This window comes from Podarcis erhardii, assembly GCF_964252035.2.
Source record: "Podarcis erhardii genome assembly, chromosome: 3".
In the NCBI taxonomy this organism is placed as follows: domain Eukaryota; kingdom Metazoa; phylum Chordata; class Lepidosauria; order Squamata; family Lacertidae; genus Podarcis; species Podarcis erhardii.
In genome coordinates this window covers 91,299,808-91,320,029 of record NC_138507.1, presented here as the reverse complement: position 1 = coordinate 91,320,029, position 20,222 = coordinate 91,299,808, and the positions used below count along the sequence as shown (strand labels likewise).

The 20,222-nt window shown below is 45.3% G+C and overlaps 1 protein-coding gene and 1 long non-coding RNA gene across 3 annotated transcripts in view; one reads left to right on the top strand and one right to left on the bottom strand.

Moving 5' to 3' along the window:
• CAPN13 (calpain 13) overlaps positions 1 to 1,504 on the top strand; it is an 89,435-nt gene extending 87,931 nt beyond the window's left edge. The window contains exon 22 of one of the 2 annotated variants that reach the window (XM_081854169.1): positions 853 to 1,504. In XM_081854169.1, the coding sequence (XP_081710295.1) occupies positions 853 to 879 (27 nt within the window). In that variant the 3' untranslated portion in view covers positions 880 to 1,504. The remainder of the gene's footprint in view (positions 1 to 852) is intronic. The other variant, XM_081854170.1, reaches the window with a different exon arrangement.
• A 199-nt stretch (positions 1,505 to 1,703) lies between these two features.
• Positions 1,704 to 17,623, bottom strand: LOC309338612. The gene is made up of 4 exons (XR_014154997.1): positions 17,578 to 17,623; positions 11,152 to 11,269; positions 6,425 to 7,221; positions 1,704 to 2,154 (listed from the first exon to the last, which is right to left on the bottom strand). It is a non-coding gene; the product is annotated as an uncharacterized lncRNA (long non-coding RNA).
• Between the last annotated feature and the right edge of the window lie 2,599 nt (positions 17,624 to 20,222).

Genomic DNA, 20,222 nt, shown 5'->3' with positions numbered 1-20,222 from the left:
CTGTGTACAGAGTCTGAGTTTCATGGCCATGTAATAGCAATACTCATAAGACTGAAACGTTGAGAATGGATGCGTTTCAACGGGAATTAAACAAGAATAAGGTCACAGCCACACCATTGGTGAAATGTAATGTAGCACTAAGAAGATGGTTTCACCAGTACATGCATTTCTGCTTGCCAAACACTCTCCCCCCACCCCCATTCTGGGGGTTCTCCTGATCCTACAGATGATTTGTGAGGTGTACATGGTGGAAGAGGGGAAGGGGAGAAGAGGAAACCCTAGAGATCCCCATCCCTGCTGTGTGATATTTGACAATACATGTGAATTTGTCCATTTGTTAAAATGCAACATGTGACAGCTCATTGTCTATTGCTGCCACCATTTCAGGAACCTTGTCCAAAAAAAGGTCCGCCGCTAGCTGCATAATACTAGAGAGTGGTCTCCATTTGATATTGCTACTTATAATTTCTTAATTCCTGTTTTTGATAGACCTGCTTGAGCAGCAATTAGTGTCTCTTAACAGAGGGAAATACAATATTGCCTTTAATCAACAGAGCTTGAAGCACTGTTGGTGCGAGATGTGGTCGTCTAGAATTATTACAGGAAATCAAGTCAGCAGTTATGAGGGGGGAAATCAGATAATGGCAGAAAAGTAAGACTGAAGAGGGAAATGGTCTCACAAATAACAGGACTGAGGGAACTGTTTCCACCACCACTTTTGAAAAATCAATTTCTGCTTTAGAATAAAAATATGTTGACATTTTATGCAGCCCTATTTTTCTTGCTACATTTTACTGTGAATTTATAAATGCATTGATTTCCCCCTCTCTTTTGTCCTTCCCTTTCTCCTAGTGGATGACGATGACAATGTACTGCTAAGCAAGTGACAATGCTCTATAAATGCTGGTAAGCATTTAAACAAATGCTGTTATATATAAAGTTTCCCTTCCAAAACCTCTTTCTCAAAGGCTTTAATATCAAACAGTGTATTGGGGAAGTACACTTTTTGCAGAATTCAGTCTGTTAAATAAGAAGTCCTAGCATGGAAAGAGCATTTCCTGATGGCCCCTGCTCACTTTCTTTGCTTGGCTGTTCGAAATGCATGCTACAAGTTGCTGAAAATATAAATCGCCACCTTCACCACATCCTCCACCAACAAGAAGCTCACTTAATATGGAGACCCGTTATGTTCTTACCACTTTGATGGAAGCCCCAGATCAGAGGCCAGGGTTGTTGCCACCATTTCCCCTCCCGGACAAGGTGCCATCCCAGTACACTTGGAGCGAGGGCGAGTCACGTAGAATATGCACATGTAAATAAGTTGCCATTGTTGTAGACAATTAAGGTGAAGAGCATTCATAGCAAGATTCTAGTCTATGATGGGAGTCAAATGGGTGGATGGAAGGAAATCTGCTGCATAGGCCATTCTCAACGGATTCCTTCGAGATCCCTACTCAGCAGTGCTACTTGATTCAAGTTGCCACCCTGTGCACACTTACCCAGGAATAAGTGCTACTGAATGAAATGGAATACATATATTTCCAAACAAAACATGCCTGGGATTGTGCTACCCACCGTTAATGAACCCTCTCCATAATGCGGCCTGATCCTTTCATTGAGAATGAAAATCAGGAGGGACTCTTGTGTACACTTCAGGTGTTTATATGTTGTTCTTTTTCTTTTTCTTTTTCAAGGTGTGAAGAGGTATGAAGAATGACAAATGAAGAATGACAAGTGAAGTGGCCGTGTTGTCACTGCAGCCTCTCTACGATGGCGGAGTGGCAGAGGGAGTAGCCACTGTTGAAACTATGGAGCACATCCAAATGTAGTGCAGCGGTTAAACTGCTGGAATCAACCAGCTGATAAGGGATGTAGTTTTCCTGCTCTTTTTTAAAATAAAGTTTTTCTATTGGTTTTATACATTTTAACTTTAACCATTTCAAACATTAAAATAAAAGGTTCTTTCGAACCTTCAGACCTCCTTCCCTCCCTCCATGGGTTCCATATTTAAAATAAAAATGTCTGCATCTTTTACCATAATCCATCTGTTATATATCTATCGTTACCATAATTAATTCCACATTACAAATGTCATTACATCCTGCCAATGATTTTAACTGTTTACAGTGGTCTTTTCAATAAATTAGGAATTTACTCCAATTGTGGGAAAATGATTGCTTGTACATGAGAGCATGAGCAAAGTTCTTATTGTTACAGGGTGATTTCATAGCTAGAAGCATCCTTGGAGCATGAACAGCGCGTGAACAGCTCGTGCTGTCCTATATGATTGGCTAACGTGGCATGGCCTGATGCTCGCATGGTCTAGTGCGAAGGTTCTTATCTGCTTGCTAGAACAAATTGCTTGGCTTGTACTTTGTATCTTTCTGATTTCACACAATAAAAGCTGTGCTGCATGAGCCCTAGGAGCAGCTATATTTCGGAACCTATTATGGTGTGAGACTGATTTTTCCTTGGATGCCGAGCAGCAACTCGACAATTGGTGCCCCGTGTGACTGCCTTCGGACTTCACGTTGTTTTTCATTATTCAGCACTCACCAACACGTCGTTCATCCACGTAGTGGATCCCTGGTGAGTGCTCCCGTGTGATTTCTTTCGGACTTCATGCTGTTTTACAACGTTCAGCCTCACCTCGCCCGGCAGGGCTGCAGACGCGTCGTTCATCCACGTAGTGGATCCCCGGTGAGAGCTCCCGTGTGAATGTGATTCTGGACTACGTTACGGACTTATCAGCACTTATCTCCGCCCGGATAGGGCAAAAGGCGCCTCCCTCATCCTCCTAAGGATCCCTCCGGTAAGTGCTCCCTGCTCTTTTTGCAACTCTTGCAATCATGGGAAAGTCTCTCTCTGCACCACAGAAAAATTTTTTTAAAGACCTTAAATTCCTTTTGGCCAGTAACAACCTTGCTGTTCAGAAAGCTGACCTTAAGTCCCTTATAATAGCCCTGGACACTCACTGTCCCTGGTTCCCCCAGGACGGAAATTGGGAGTTAGACGATTGGAAAAAAATTGGACACTTCTTTCAAAATCATCCTCAGATTGATGTCAAAGTTTTGCATGCCTGGTGTAACGTCTACAAAGCTATGTCGTGCTTAACTCCTTCAAACATTCTTCTGGCTGCCGCAACAGCTTCTTCGCCCGCCCTCCCAGCTCCCGCTTTGCCTGCCTCAAACCTACCTCCTAAACCGCCGGACATTTTCCCTTCGGCTCCTCCTGTCACTCCCCTGCATTCTTCAAATTCTGCAGCACCCCCCGCTCTTCCACCTCCTCCGCCCAAGGCATTTGGCACTGCTTCTACTACTCCTCTCCAAGAATCTCTCCGCGCCGCTGCCCCATTGTTGGGTTTTGATTGTACAACTCCTAATCTCTTTCCTGTGATTGCTCCTGCCGTGCCAGGGGGAGGCCCAGCCCGACACGAACAGTTTGATTTGAGATTCATAAAATAACTGTATTCCTCTGTCCAGAACAATGGCTTGCAATCTCCTTACACCCTGGGCTTGTTTGGCACTATTTTTCAACAAAATTTGATACCAGAGGATGTTAAGCTGTTGGCCCGCACTGTAATGCAGCCTCATCAAATGATTTTGTTTATACAAGCTTGGCACTGGGCCTGCCAACGTCGTGCAGATGGGATTCGGAATAATCTTAATAATGTTGCATTGGCTAATCATCAGGCTGCTTTGGCTGCTGCCGCTGCTGGTGCCGCACCGCCGCCACCCCCCGTCATGTTAACCCAAGCTGATGTCCTCGATGGATTAACGGGAGGAGGCAATTTTCTTACTGTTGCCCAACAGCTAACTCTCGATCCTCAATATTGGGAGGCCACTACGGCTGCTGCTCAGGAGGCCTTGGCTTCTGTCCCTGATGACAAAACTGAGCGCGATGGCCGATGGGGGAGCGTTAGACAAGGTCCTACAGAGCCCTATGGACAATTTGTCGATCGCTTGTATAACACCCTTAAGCGACAAGTTCAAGACGTGGCAGCCCAAGAAGTGATTGTTCGCCAGCTTGCATTTGATAATGCCAATGAGGACTGTAAGCAAGCGCTGCGCCCTTTGAGGACAACTCCCAATATAGCCATTGCAGATATGCTTAAAGCCTGCCAATCGGTGGGGACTGAGATACATAAAGCTCGCTTGCTAGCCGCAGCTCTATCCTCCACTGTGTCCAAAAATCCTGCAAAGGATAAAACCTGCTTTGGATGTGGAGAAGTGGGTCATTTTCATGCGCAGTGCAGATCTACCACACAGCTATGTCACCCCAGCACAAAGTGCCCCATCTTTGATACAGGCCAGGACTTGTCAATTTTATGAAGCACATCTTAGATCTCACACTGGCCACCCTGGGTATTTGGCAGAAAGGATTTTACGCCTGCTGAACTTCACTACGTCTTCGCCCAAGGAGACACCAGCGCCTTGCGACCGTATTTTACGCTGTCTGCCTGTGGGAATCTGCCTTCTGACCTCAACCCGCATTGCAGTTGGAGACATCGCCATATTGATGTGCCCTGGATAACGTCACCTTCCACAGCTGTTCCAGTGTTTCCTGGCACGTTAAAAGGCCATCTTCAACCCTATCGCGTTGGCCCCCCTTCACCCTGGGAAGCCACCGTTTTTACCACTTATCGTTACAGTTTTGCCGCCTCTTGTCTGGGAACTGAGCCTGGCTTTGAAGGATGCCCTCGCTATACCGGCATCGCTTGGGTTTTGCCCCCCAATAGCGACCATCCCATCTGTGTCACCACGTTTCGTTGGGTTTGGATTTTTGGCTCAGCAATGCACGGAGCAGTACATGAGGCCTATTTACAGCAAATGGGCTCCTGTATCTGCAGGAATGGCTGTGTGGCTTCTCCTGGTTTGTGGTTTTTACATGCCAATAATCGAGCCACAAAATATCACGCAGGTTGCTCGGAAACAGCTATTGGCATTCTATTACATGGTATTCCTATAAATGCTTCATATAAGATTAGCAATAATATGAAGGACAATCGCATAAGTTTACCTCCTGTATTTCTATCGCTTGTAGAATTAGCTCCTTATTGTTTTCATTTTAATCACAATAGCAAAAAATTTTTAGGTCATTATCCATATTGTAATTGGACACATGAATACATTAATGGATCTTCTTGTTTTCTTAATGTTACAACCATGAGTGGCAGACCAAAGGTTTTAATTAATAATGTCACAACTTACATGACCTATGAACAACAAGCTGCGTGTAGTGACTTTTATGTTTGGTTCGACTGGATGAGAAAGAGCAGCAGAACTACATGTTTGCTTCAATCTGATTTATGGTTATTTTGTGGCACACGTGCCTACAAAGAAATCCCCTCTGCCTTTTCTGGTACCTGCACGTTAGGTATAGTAGTACCCTTGGTATATAAAATAGATAAGCTCCCAGCGGTCCGTTTGCGTAACAGAAGGGAAGTACTATCACCTATTTCTCAATATACAGGGACGGCCATCTCTAGGTCCCTTCTGCCTTCTTTAGGTGCAGCCATGAATTACCGTGATTTGCATAAATTGGCAAACTGGACAGAAAATTTGTTTAATTCCACCATTTTGGCTTTAAAAATGATTAACAAAGAAATATCAGAAATAAGAAATGTAGTTCTTCAACATCATTATGCTTTAGATGTGATCCTTGCTTCTAAAGGTGGAATTTGTGCCTTAATTCATTCTCATTGCTGCATGTATATAACTGATCAATCGACCAATATCTCTGCTACTATTGATCATATGGAACAAATGATAGCCCATAATCCTTTGAATCCACCTGAAGGTTTTGATCCATGGGAATGGTTGTCTTCTTGGTTACCTAATGGATTATGGTTAAGAAAAATATTATTGATTGTAATTGCATGTATTGCTGGCTTCATTATGGTGTGTTGTTGCATTCAATGCATACCCTCTTTGATTTCCCAATGCACTGCATGGTGGTACCGACCACGGCCCACCACAGGGGTTACAAGAGGAATTTATGTTGCAAAGTGTAGACGCTTAGGCAATGAAGTGTACGATTTGGACTAATGGTCCCTCTTTTCCTCTAATAATATAAACAAAAAAGGGGATATGTGGGAAAATGATTGCTTGTACATGAGAGCATGAGCAAAGTTCTTATTGTTACAGGGTGATTTCATAGCTAGAAGCATCCTTGGAGCATGAACAGCGCGTGAACAGCTCGTGCTGTCCTATATGATTGGCTAACGTGGCATGGCCTGATGCTCGCATGGTCTAGTGCGAAGGTCCTTATCTGCTTGCTAGAACAAATTGCTTGGCTTGTACTTTGTATCTTTCTGATTTCACACAATAAAAGCTGTGCTGCATGAGCCCTAGGAGCAGCTATATTTCGGAACCTATTATGGTGTGAGACTGATTTTTCCTTGGATGCCGAGCAGCAACTCGACATCCAATCTTTTGAAAATACTTGATCTTCCTGGTTTCTGATCTTCGCTGCCAGTTTCGCCATCTCTGCATACTCCCATCAGTTTTGTCTGCCATTCTTCTCTTGTTGGCACTTCTCTTTCCTTCCATCTCTGGTAGTTTTCCTGCTCTTTACTGGGATGGGGCAGGGTGGCTTCAAGCTCAGGGCATTGTGGGTACTCTGGCAAAGACAATCAGGTGCTCTTTGGGATGTGCCCAGGAAGCCTTGGCCTCGCTGCCACCCTGCCCCACACCCTGAAGCCGTTTTCATCCCATTAGGAGTTACACTCCTACTGCATAGCTTCAAGAGTCAATTTTCTTGTTTTCCTCTTCTCTGCCCTCCCCATTCCCTTGTTGCTTGTGTGTCATGTCTTTAAGATTGTAAGCCTGGGGGCAGGGGTTCTCTCTCCTTTTTATATTGATCTGTAGGCTGCTCTGGGAACCCTTTAGTTTAAAGGTGTGTGTGTGTTTGTGTGCACCTGCACATGCATGCATACAGTAAGAGGTGGTTGATTTTTTAATACTTCATAACCTGCTGCATTGCATACCAGCTAATCGGTGCAGAATGCAGTTCCACAGGCTGCCTGTGTAATTTGCACTCAATAATCCATGGCAAGCTTACTTTGAAAGCAAATAAACAGAAAATTCTATAGCATTTCATTAAAATTCCATTAAAGCAGCAATGCATAGACATTTGCGGAGATTCACCTGGTTCCAACATTTAACAACTGAGTTTGTGATTTTGGGGCTTTGGCTGCACATCCCTCTGCTCCCTCTTTTGCTGTGGAAGGAAACAGGTGGGCTGTTATGGGTCACAAAGTGGAGACTGAAAACATGCATGACGATGTGGTACATCCCTCTGTCTCCAACCCTGTTAAATCAAGGCACTCTCGCGCCTTAAACCCTATCCAGTTCCAGGGAATTGCTGGTGGGGTGAGTGCTGTTACACTCAGGTGCTGCTTGTGGGCTTCCCATACACACCTGGGTGGCCACTGTGAGAACAGGGTGCTAGATGGGCCTTTGGCCTGATGCAACAAGCTCTGCTTATGTTCTTATCCCAGCGGAGTGGACATGCCTCTAATAGTGACAGCACCAAAGTGCAGAAATTGGGGGTCCTTAAATGGTACCCGGAACTGATTATAAGGTAAGCTCAAGTAGCAACAGAGCTCGTAATCAGCTTCTGGGCACCACAAGCTGCTCCTTTCTCCTAATTGTGAGAAGGAAGAGGTGCTCCCAGAAGACACTGAGCAAGGCCTCTCTCCCACCCCGCAAGACTTGGGACATTGCAACAGCAGCAGCACAGTATAAAGCTAAGATGAAACCCCCAACCCAAATTTAGTGGCTGGGCTTGGGCTCTGTGCGACACGTGTCTCACACTCCATTCTACAGTGTAGTTTTGGTGTCCTCTACAGCATGGCGGTGGGATGCGGGTGGCGCTGTGGTCTAAACCACAGAGCCTAGGGCTTGCCGATCAGAAGGTCAGCGGTTCGAATCCCCGTGACGGGGTGAGCTCCTGTTGCTCGGTCCCAGCTCCTGCCAACCTAGCAGTTCGAAAGCACGACAAAGTGCAAGTAGATAAATAGGTACCACTCCAGCGGAAAGGTAAATGGCGTTTCCGTGTGCTGCTCTGGTTCGCCAGAAGCGGCTTAGTCATGCTGGCCACATGACCTGGAAGCTGTACGCCGTCTCCCTCGGCCTGTAGAGCAAGATGAGCGCCCCAACCCCAGAGTCATCTGCAACTGGACTTAATGGTCAGGGGTCCCTTTACCTTTACCTTTACAGCACGGCGGCAGTGGAACTGCACTGGTCACGCCACCCTAAAATCGCCTCTGATTCAACACCACATTACAGGCAGAGGATGTGCAGGTGGGAAGGGGCTCCTCCTTAGTTTTCCAAGGGTGTGCAAATTCTTTGGAAGTTTTCAGGGAAATTCGCTTTGTTTCTTTGTGCCCAAGTGGTGTAGAAAAAATAATAAATCACCACCACTTTCTGCCAAAGAGTTCACACACAGAGAAAAAAACCTTTCTACAAATTCCACTGCTCCCTAAAGTTTCAGAGGCTCAGAACCATATCAGCAAGTTCTTATCTACTTGAGCCATTCCCTGTGACCCAGTTATAATTTGGGCTGTCCAAGCTGCAATTCAGTAGAATGAAGATGTAGGAGGCAGTCGTTGATACAGTGCTTTTGCCCTTTCTTATTTCTGTATTTCTGTGGTGGGCTAGCTAGAAAATAACATAGTTAGGGGTCGTATATTCCAGCTGAGGTCAGTGGCACTGCTCACATGCATATCGCTTAATATCTGTGGTAAAGCTATTCCAGGTTCTGGCCCCTACATGTGAATTTGGATTTCTTTTCCCATTAGAGACCTGAGATTGCGTATTGCAATTTCTCAGTGGCAGGAGCTAATAATTCATTAGAGCCAGGCTGAGCATGGCCGCCTGTGTGCAGAATAAGACAATTGGCAGTGCACTTGATTTATACCTCCAGCTTAGCTAATTAAGCAATAATTCAAGGGGAATCCATCATTGTGACAGCTTTGTTGATCAACCATCCCCAAGCAAAGTCAAAGGTGTTCAGTAGCTTGGGGAGGAAAACCCAGGTCAATAATGAAAGCTGCTAAGATGGGAGTGTAGAACATACCAATGATTGTGTGTGTGTTTAAAAAAAAAATGGATAGAAGTTTAATGCTTTCATTTATATAAGCACGTCTTCCTATACGCATAAAAAATGTAAGGCTGTTGTCACACTGCAGTTTGTGTGGCTGCCAATAGGTGGCCCTGCCAACTGCAGTATTTCAACAGAACAACAGGTGAGTGAGCAAGCACTCTCTGAAGTCCCCCCCTCTTTTAAAGGGGGTTGGAGGTTGGGGTGAACTGGGGGGGGGGAATGGGATGGGGAGGGGAGGGGAGGTTTGGGTGAGCTATGAGAGGCTAGGTGAGTGGGATAAAGGGAAGAGGGATTGGCCAGATGTGAGGGAAGGTGGTTGGTGAGTAGGCAGGGTTGGTGAACAGGGACGGCAGTCCCTAGTGCAGGCTTCCTCCACCTCGGCCCTCCAGATGTTTTTGGCCTACAACTCCCATGATCCCTAGCAAGCAGGACTAGTGGCCAGGGATGCTGGGAATTGTGGTCTCAAAACATCTGGAGGGCTGAGGTGGAGGAAGCCTGCCCTAGTGCATCCATATATGTACGGAAACACAGCCTGCTTCTTACATTTATATACCTTTCCTCCATGGAGCTTAATGTGGCCTGCGTGGCTCTTTTCCGCTCCATTTTATCCTCAGAAGAACTCCGTGAGGTAGGCTAGGCTGAGAGGCAGTGGCTGGCCCAAGGTCGCCCAGTGAGTTTCATGGTGGAGCAGGGATTTGAACCCTGGTCTCCCTGCCCCTAAGTCCAACACTCTAACCACTACACCACATTGGCTGTCTACAGCAACAGAGTAAGGATATATTTTCATGGGAGCGTCTTGCCGGAATGGGTGTAGAAGCAGCCATAACACTGCAGATTTCACGTGCTGTTTGCCTTTTACACGTAGTCTGAAATCCTGTTCAATGAATGTCTGGAAGGTGAACAGTATTGCACCTAATATCCCAATCCACAACTGCATTCATTCACTACCACTTTATACACAGAAGCTGCGCGTGTACAAACAGTATATGCATAAAGCTGGTCAGGGATGCCAGTTTTTACAAGATCCAAGACCACACATACAGGGCTGCACAGCTTGTAGGCTTCATGCACAGGATCATTCAGTGCACAGAGGTCAGAGGCCAGGACACCAGCGAAATCCTATTCTCCTCTCCCTGTGTTCATGGCTTCACACTGTGCAAAACAGGGTTTTGTGTACAGTGGTACCTCGGGTTAAGTATTTAATTCGTTCTGGAGATCTGTTCTTAACCTGAAATTGTTCTTAACCTGAAGCACCACTTTAGCTAATGGGGCCTCCTGCTGCCACTGCGCCACCGCTGCAAGATTTCTGTTCTTATCCTGAAGCAAAGTTCTTAACCTGAGGTAATATTTCTGGGTTAGCGGAGTCTGTAACCTGAAGCGTATGTAACCTGAATCATATGTAACCTGAGGTACCACTGTACCCCCAAACAGTCAGCAGCAATTATCATTGTAGCTCTGTTTTGCAAAGCTCTGTGGACCTTTGTGAGAGTTCATGCATCTTATATTTGCATGTGTATTTTCTGACCTTGCCAAAGGCACCTCACTACCTCTCTACACACATTTTTTTAAAAAAATAAAAACACACAAATGGGGAAGTGAGGCAAACACCCTCTCTCTCTCTCTCTCTCTCTCTCAGTTACCCGGTGCTTGTGTGGTGTGACAGTGACATCTAGTGAATTTTCTGCCAACCACAGTTGTTGCTTGCTGATTTTCCAGTCAAAAACAGCCTTTGCTATTTTTGGAACGCCAGGATTGGATGGAGCAGTGGACTGGCACTGTGGAGCCGCCCGGACTCACCCCACCCTGTCAGCTGCCCCTGCCTAAAAACAGTGAGAACTAAAACTATGCTGAGTACCATATTAACCCATCAATTCTGAGACCAGATGTCCCATTAATCTTGCAGTTTGCAGGTGTCTCCAAGGCTCTGTTTTCATAGTAGGCCTCATTATGTTGGTGCTACGTGCCCTTTTACAGTGACATGGTCACATTTTACACAGGCAAAGGATGCCCATCTACAGCCAAGTGAATCATAATGAAGCTTACCTCGGGGCGTGTCGTGCTTCCAGAGATCCTTGTAGTGGCTCCACCATGGACAGAACCGACACCAAATTCAAATTGTGGAAGCATTTCCTGGCCTCTCTATTGTTTGGGGTTTCAAGACCTGGAAGGGATAAAGTTCCCATCACAGTATTTAAATCAACCTGTGGTGTTGGAGTCAAACAACATCAGCAGGGCCACAGGTTTGCCAGCTCTGTCAAAGGGATGACAATAAGAGTTTGGAACAAGAGGGGGGGGGGAGTGAAGTAACACAAAACCCAAGTAATGGTATACCCACCCTATGCTTTCTAGTTGTGTTTTGAAGTGAACATTCCCAGCATTCTCTTTGAGGCATCCATCAAGCCCACTGTGAACTCTACACAATTGTTTTACTCATGGTTCATGGTGAGCTGCTGCTGCTTAGTGTAACCCAATGTCCCATCTGTGAAATGTTGGTGGGAATCTCCTGGCAGCTTATAATGAATAATATTTTTTTATTTATACCCCACCCTTCCTAGTTCAAAAACCGGGCTCAGGGCAGCTAACAAATTTAAAACACTTAATTATAAAAGCAGCATAAAATACAGTAAAAAAACATGAATAACAATAAAATTCAAAAATCAAAAATCAGTTTAGGGGAAATAAGCATTAGATAATCCCCAGGGCTAGCTGGCTGAATTGGTCCTACTTGGGCCAGGAGAGAATTAGCTGTGGGGTCTCAGAGTGGGTGATCTTCATAAAAGGGGAGAGGGAAGGAAGAGAAGGGAAATAAAAGATCAGGTTGAATTCAAATTAAAGGCCAGGCAGAATAGCTCTGTCATACAGGCCCGACGGAAGGAGGTTAAATCCTGAAGGGCCCTAGTCTCATGGGACAGAGCATTCCACCAGGTCGGAGCCATCACTGAAAAGGCCCTGACCCTGGGGGAGGATAGTCTGACTTCCTTAGGGCCCAGGACCTCTAAACTATGGTTATTCATGGACCTTGAGGTTCTCTGTGGGGCATACCAGGAGAGGCGGTCCCATAGATATGAGGGCCCTTAGCAGATAAGATGTCACTAAGGCAGTTTAAACTAATCCATCCAAATACGGTCATTACAAGTGCACATAAGAGACCAAGCCCAGGCCATAGCTTTATGTGGCAGGTGCTGGTTAGGTATCACAGAATTGTAGAAGAGTCGGAAAGGACCTTGAGGGTCATCTAGCCCAACCCCCTGCAGTGCAGAAATACACAGCTGTCCCGTACGGGAATCGAACCTGCAACTTTGGCATTATCAAGCACCATGCTCTAACAGACTGAGCTATGCAGAGGGAAGAAATGGAAGCGGGAAAGGTGTTTGCACACACTCTGACAGCGCTGCTTCTTAATTCATCCTGGCATATGCCCAAAGAAAGCAATGTGAGCACATCCACTTTACCCAAAGCCAGCTCCATCTGGCACCTCCTACCTCTGAACTGTGGAGGCTGGTCATTGTAAGAACAACAGTTTAAGAATTGAGGCCCGAATGTGATTCCCTCCCCACATTTCACTCCCTGTCCTCTATTCCACGTGTGTCATGTTTTTCTTAGATTGTAAGCCCATGGGCAAGGACTTGCTTGCTCAGGGGCAGCCTAAGACATTCTGGTACCTGGGACAAATCACAAAATGGTGTGTCTCCACCCATCCACCCCTGGGAAGAAGATCTACACCAGGAAGAAAAGGGGGGAAATAAAGATCAACTTCTAGAACAGGGGATGGGAGGAGACGAGCAGTGCCTCCTGTTGTCAGGCTCAGGGAATCAGATCCCTCCCATGGTGGCAGCCCAGAATCAGAGAAAGGATAAAAGTTCTTACCAAGCAATTTATTCAATAATTTGCAGAGAATGACGAAGGAATGCAGCCTTTCTAATAATGGCGTTGTTCCAAGTAAAATCCCACCCACCTACGTCTCCGTTATTCAACGTCACTCCTGCCTTGGTTAATCTGAGCCTTGGGAGGGGGTGGTCAGGAATGCTTTCCATGGACACAGAGTCTGTCAGCTGTCTCTCCCCTGGTGCTTCTCCTTCTTCCTGCTGTTCCCCTTCCAGCATTTCCCAGCTTCTGCCCTCTGCAGCCTCTAAACTATGCCCTTCTGCAAACCACTGTTCTAAATCTATACTGTCCTCCTCTCCTCGGGAAGGTGCAGGAGAAGGGGGGGCAGCTACCACCATTCCTGGCTGCTGTGGACGTAGCATTTTGGGGACATTGCCAAGGAGGTGGCAGATTGGCCTCCAAGGAGTGTACTGCAGCTGCTGTTGGCCTCATGGCAGTAGGTGATGCAATCTTTGGAGGCCGGATCCCGCCTTTGGAGACGGTTGCCTCACCATGCGTCATTGGTGGGGACAGACTTAGCCTTGATTTAATGGACTGTATGTCAGCCCTTCTGGGAGCCTACTTGGATAAAAAGTGGGGTACAAATACTCCAAATAAACATATTAAATAAATAAATTTGAGTACTACAGCATAAATAATTGATAAACAAGCAGCCCCAGGTGCCAACTCTCTCTTTTTTAAAAATAAATTTTTATTAATATTTTAAAGGTTACAGGAAAAAAAGGGAAAAAAAGAAAAACAATACACATCCAAAAACCGAAAAAAAGCTGAAAAAGAGAAAAAGAAATAAAAAACAAGTCAAACCTTTAACTCACTTACTTACATTCACTTATTTTCTAGACTTCCTCACACCTCCCATTTTTGTATTCTAATTCAATTAGATATTCCAGCAAATCCTTCCAGCTTTATTTTAATCCCAATAATTTATCTTAACATACTATAGTTCCCCTCTTTGTATTCTAATTCATATAAATATTCCAACCAATCCTTCATCTTATTTTTATCCTTATATCTTATCTTATTATACTATAATTTCCCATTCTTTCTTTCACCACATAACCATCCACTTTTACTTTGTCCAATCTTAACTCTCATCCAAACCTATATACCTATACTTATTATTAAGACGTTTCCCTAAGGTCAAAAAAAATTCCATTCCACGAATTTCCCATCTCTCATTAAGAAAACAAAAAACAAATTATATTATATACACTTTAAATTCCCAATTTCCTTCCACCAGATCCCCTCCCCGGTTTCGGTCCCCAGCAAAAGTCCATCAATCTCGTGAAGCCATCAACCCGGAGATCTTAAATCCGAGGCTCTTAAATCTCTTTCATGTCCCCTCTGCCGGTCTTTTTGATAGTCTTTGGTATTGAAGACCAGATCTCGGGGAAGCTCCAACCCAACGGTAATCATATTCCTTCCTGCCAAACTTCCATGGTTAAAAATAGGGCCTATAGGATATTCCAAATCTTGTTTCACGCTCCTTTCAAATCCAAAGGCCCCCGAAACTCCAACCTCCACCTGGCTCAGATTTGTAATCCAAAGGTCATCTGATCTCCACATAAGGTAATCTCTCCATCTTTCATTTTCCAAACCAGGCCAGGCTTCCATCTCTGAAATTTTGCTTCTCCTTGTTGCCATCATGTCAGGCCTCAAATTGTTGTTCACCATTTGCATCTGTAGGGTTACGGCTCCCCCTTTCTTCACTTCAATTCCAACATGATTCACCTTCTCAAATTTTCCGGTTTGTTCAGTTGAAGGAGGTTCCTGTGCCGAATTCTTATCGAGTTCTTTACTAATGCCCACTTTTGTTTCCAAAGTTATAACATTAGTAGTCAAAACATTTATCTGGTCTTGCAGCTTTCCCATGAGAAAGAATGTCCTGTTCAGTTCAGACTCAATTTCCTTCCCGACCGCCATCCTTAACCAGTCCAAGGTCAAAAAACAATTTCCCAGCTGCTCCTTAAGACAATGTCCCAAAGCTCCCTCTAGAGGGATTCAAGTTCCTTTTCACTCCTTTCAGCACAGACCCAAAAGTCCCATACGTTAAATTGTAACAGTCCTTCCTTCGTTTTAAACATAAGCTTGTAACAAAGATAGACAATAGAAACAAAGTCCTTCTTTTATATCTTGACAGCTAACTTGACAGCTGTCAAATTGATCTATTCATCATCAACGGGCTCTCATGGACCACTCCCGGGTTCAGGGAAGTGGCACTTCAAATCCCAAATTTTGTCCTTCTCCTGCAGGCTTCCCTGCTTCCAAGAAAAATTGATGATAATTTCAATCAGTAGAATTAAGATCCTTTACACAAAACTCTCCACGACCTTAGTTGACAGGTTCTTTGCTTCAGTTCATTTACAGAAAGGGGAGGCGGACTTCCTGTTTGGACCTTCCCCGATTGGTGCCAATTTAGAAATACTTTAAAAATCCAATTTTCCGTTCTACTCATGGGTTGTTGTTTGAAATCCAATTGTCCACAAGAAAAAGTCAGCGCTCTCCGACAACGGCTGTGCGGCTTCACTCCGTAAAAATAGCGGTCGATTCAAAACACCGCGCCTCTCACCCCACGTCACTTCGGAACCCCCGAAAAGGGGTTTCCCTGTGGGTAGGGTGGGCGCTCCTGGTGTCAGCCGAATCCCACGTTCCCAGGCTTCCTCCGCCTGGGATTTTTAAAGGGTCTCCGCCTTCGCCGCCGCGGCAAGACCCGATTTTCGTGGAGCGGGTTCCTCTGAATCAGAGGAATTCCGCCATTGCCGATGGCGCTAACCCGGAAGTCCCCAGGTGCCAACTCTCTTGGGCCCTAGGTGCCCGAGCACCCACACAATTCCCCATGAAGGGGCAGGGCACCTACAAATTTCAGTGGCAGGGCAATACATGATGCATGGCATCCATGGCCCCAGGCCCACAAAGTGGAGCAAAATATCTTAAGAGCAGCTTGACTCTCCTTGCATTCAGTTTACCAGTGAGGTGTCCAGTCAGATGATGGGGGACTGGCATACCTGGGGATTCCCTCTCTGTATAAATTAGGGTTCATCGGTCTACTGCTGAAGCTACAGCTTCTGGAGCAATCCTATATCCAGAATTAGTATCCAAGTATTTCAACAGCCTGATATATATTTTCAAAATTGTTTTGTTATTCTTATTCTTCGTCAAACTACAGAAAGGGCATTCTAATAGTGGAGCCAATATGGCCAGGACCAAGCTCTCTCCTAAATCCTGTTGTCAAGATGCCAGCTGTAGAGAAAAGGCAAGGAAGGGGTGATGTGATAGAAATTAATAAAATTATGGAACCTGCTTCCACAGAAGGCACCGATGGCTACCAAACTGGATTGCTTTAAAAGATGGACAGGGCTATGGGTGGCTACTAGCCATGATGGCTAGGCTCTGTCTCCACAGTCAGAGGCAGCAATGCTTCTGAAATCCAGTTGCTGGAAACCACAGGAGAGGGGAGAGGCCTTGGCCCAGTATCCCTGAAGGAGCATCTTCACGCCCATCATTCAGCCCGGGCACTGAGGTCCAGCTCCAAGGGCCTTCTGGCAGTTCCCTCACTGGGAGAAGTGAGGTTATAGGGAACCAGGCAGATGGCCTTCTTGGTAATGGTGTTAGGATATTTCCGTTCCACCTTAAAAAGGGAGAAGGTTGTTGTGTCACAGCCTGTGTATTTCCTGTTCACAGGAAGTTTCTGTTTGTGAATAGCTTTTGTTCTCTCTCTGTGCCTGGACATCGCAACAAATGGCACCCGCCCTGTGGAAGGCCCTCCCATCAGGTGTCAAAGAAATAAACAACTACCTGACTTTTAGAAAACGTCTGAAGGCAGCCCTGCTTTGGGAAGTTTTTAATGTTTGATGTTTTATCGTGTTTTAATATTCTGTTGGGAGCCGCCCAGAGTGGCTGGGGAGGCCTGGGAAGATGTGCGGGATATAAGTAATAAATTCTTCTTCTTCTTCTTCTTCTTCTTCTTCTTCTTCTTCTTCTTCTTCTGGGAAGATGTGCGGGATATAAGTAATAAATTCTTCTTCTTCTTCTTCTTCTTCTTCTTCTTCTTCTTCTTCTTCTTCTTCTTCTTCTTCTGGGAAGATGTGCGGGATATAAGTAATAAATTCTTCTTCTTCTTCTTCTTCTTCTTCTTCTTCTTCTGCGGGATATAAGTAATAAATTCTTCTCCTTCTTCTCCTTCTTCTCCTTCTTCTTCTTCTTCTCCTCCTCCTCCTCCTCCTCCTCCTCCTCCTCCTCCTCCTCCTCCTCCTCTTCAAATCCTGCTTACTGGTTTCCCACAGGTATCCGGTTGGCCACTGTGAGAACAGGATACTGGACCAGATGGGCTGTTGGCCTCATCCAGCAGGCTCTTATGTTCTTTTCAAAAGCCCTGAAAGAGATTCCCTTGGAGATGCAACCAGACTCAACACAGTAAAATCTATAATTCCCTTGTAAAGTAGGTATGTCCTGCAGATGGCAGCCTAGAGCTGGGGAATGATTACCGGCAACCCGTTATACTTTAGGCAAAGGACGAAAGCTAAGGTGCCCTATCCTGACCTGATCATGCTCAACGCTTCCTTTTCCATGAAGTCATGACTATACCTTTAAAGCATGTTGAAAGCACCTTCTTTGCTTCAAAGAATTCTGGGCATTGAAAGCTGTCAAGGGTTGCTGGGAAATGTAACTCTGTGGGGGTAAATTCCAGGGCCCAGAATTCTTTGAGGAGAAGAATGTCATGGATACTTTAAGTTGAGATTTGAGCATTTGAATCATAGAACTGTAGATCTGGAAGGGACCACGGGGGTCATGGAGTTCAACCCCTGCAAATGTGCTTCAAAAGTGTAGTGTATATGTAGCCTGTATCTGCAAGTTCCAGCGCTGGTTGGTGCCCATTGGTAGAGAGCAAATGACAGAAATCACCAAATGATTCAAGTTTTGCTCTCATTTCCCCCCTGGCTAAGTTCTACAAAGGGCAACACTTAGAATAAAGGAGGAAGCATGGGCGTAGCCGGGGGGGGGGGCATGGGGCAACTGCTGCCAATAATTGATAAAAATCAATAAAAATACTTAACTGAGGTTCGCGGCCCCCCCAACAAAAGCCTGCCCCTGCAGTAACAAAAATCTTGGCTATGCCCATGCCCATGCCCCACTGGACTGGTGATTACTGCCTTGGAGCACAGTGTTGGGTTTTTGTTTCTTTCTTTCTTTGTTCATTTCACAGTTCTGACCACCCTCCAGCTGTTCACACCAGCGCAGTTTTAATAGTGCCATATTATTTTTTGTTTGTGAGCACCCCAGGTGGTGTTGATGGGATGCAGATGTCTTCAAACTTTGGCTATGTCCTTTTTCCAGCATGCATCCTCTTTTCTGTGGGTATGTAAAATGAGAGTCATCATAGTGATCCATAGTTAAAGGTAAAGGGATCCCTGACCATTAGGTCCAGTTGTAGCAGACTCTGGGGTTGCAGCGCTCATCTCGCTTTATTGGCTGAGGGAGCTGGCATACAGCTTCCGGGTCATGTGGCCCGCATGACTAAGCCACTTCTGGCGAACCAGAGCAGCACACAGAAACGCCGTTTACCTTCCCGCCGGAGCGGTACCTATTTATTTACTTGCACTTTGATGTGCTTTCAAACTGCTAGGTTGGCAGGAGCAGGGACCAAGCAACGGGAGCTCACCCCATTGCGAGGATTCGAACCGCCAACTTTCTGATCGGCAAGTCATAGGCTCTGTGGTTTAACCCACAGCGCCACCCACATCCCATTCAGATCCATAGTTAAAAGTCAGCAAATGTGTCCTCTTTTTTGCTCTTCCAAACACGGCACCCCTGCTCATAAGGAAAGGCTGGAGGACTTCAGTTGTTGTGAAGTCGGTTTGAGAAACAACCTGTGGAACAGTACCATCAAGGTACGGAATACATATGCATTTTGGGCAACGTCATGTGAACACAGACTGAGAATCCGACATCAGAAATGCAGTGAGTGCGCCATAAATGGTACTGTGAACTAAGCAAGCTATTTGATATCTAAAATAAAAAATAAGTGAACTAGGCAACAGGTTGTGTTGATTCCAGCTGTCACGTGAAATGGGGAACAACCCTAAGAACAATTCGCCATTCATTTCAGCTCCAAGACACATTTCAGAAATTGTGTATTCAACCCACATGCAACAAACACTTATTAATGTACGGGAAGGTGATGCTTCAGGAAAGGCAAATGACAAAAGATTTCAAAGCCATCCAGCAGCATCTGAATGATTATACCGTGTTTAATGGGCATTTATAGAAGTCTATATTTAGCATCACTTTCAAAACAAGTCTGGGAATGCTTCTATGCTTCTCCTCCTTGGAAAGTCTCCCTGGAATTTGGAGGTTAAATTACCTGGCCTTGTTTATGTAGTGCAACTTGTGCATTAAGGCAGCCTCCCCCAATCTGGGGCTCTCCAGGTTTGGAGTTTGGGATTACAACTTCCATCAGCCCTGGTCAGTGTCTAGCAGCTAGGAATGATGGAAGTCGTAGTCCAAAATCTCTGGAGAGCACTGGTTAGGAATTCTCCATTATTCCATTATTTAGTACAGTGGTACCTTAGGTTAAGTACTTAATTCGTTCCGGAGGTCCATACTTAACCTGAAACTGTTCTTAACCTCCTGCTGCTGCCGCGCTGCCAGAGCACGATTTCTGTTCTCATCTTGAAGCAAAGTGCTTAACCTGAAGCACTATTTCTGGGTTAACAGAGTCTGTAACCTGAAGCGTATGTAACCTGAAGTGTATGTAACCCGAGGTACCACTGTACTGGGTCCTGTACAGAGCACTGCACATATAGCATAGTTTGCTGCAGTTTTCAGTTCCTGTGGGTTCATTTACATCTCTTTTCCCTCTAAGGGCATTTCTAGACTGTTGCTATTTTGTAGTGGGGTTCAATCACATACCAGCAAATTCAGGTTGCACATATGGAAGCTTTATGCAACAAACCTACTTCCTGAAAAGATCGGCCTTCAATGCAATGAAGAAAGTGGCAGGAAGATGCACTGAAAAGTGTGGGACAGGGATAGAAGAGAAATCAGGCTACATGCAAATTGGAAACCATCAAATTTGCACTTTCCGGAACAATAGGTGAACCAAACAGCCATCCTTTGAAATTTGCACTTATCTGAACTTTGTGGCATAGTTCTCCAACCAATGTATATTTGGAGAAGTGTGCATAAAAATGAACGTATCAATGGAAATAGCACACAGAAATGCATTGCAT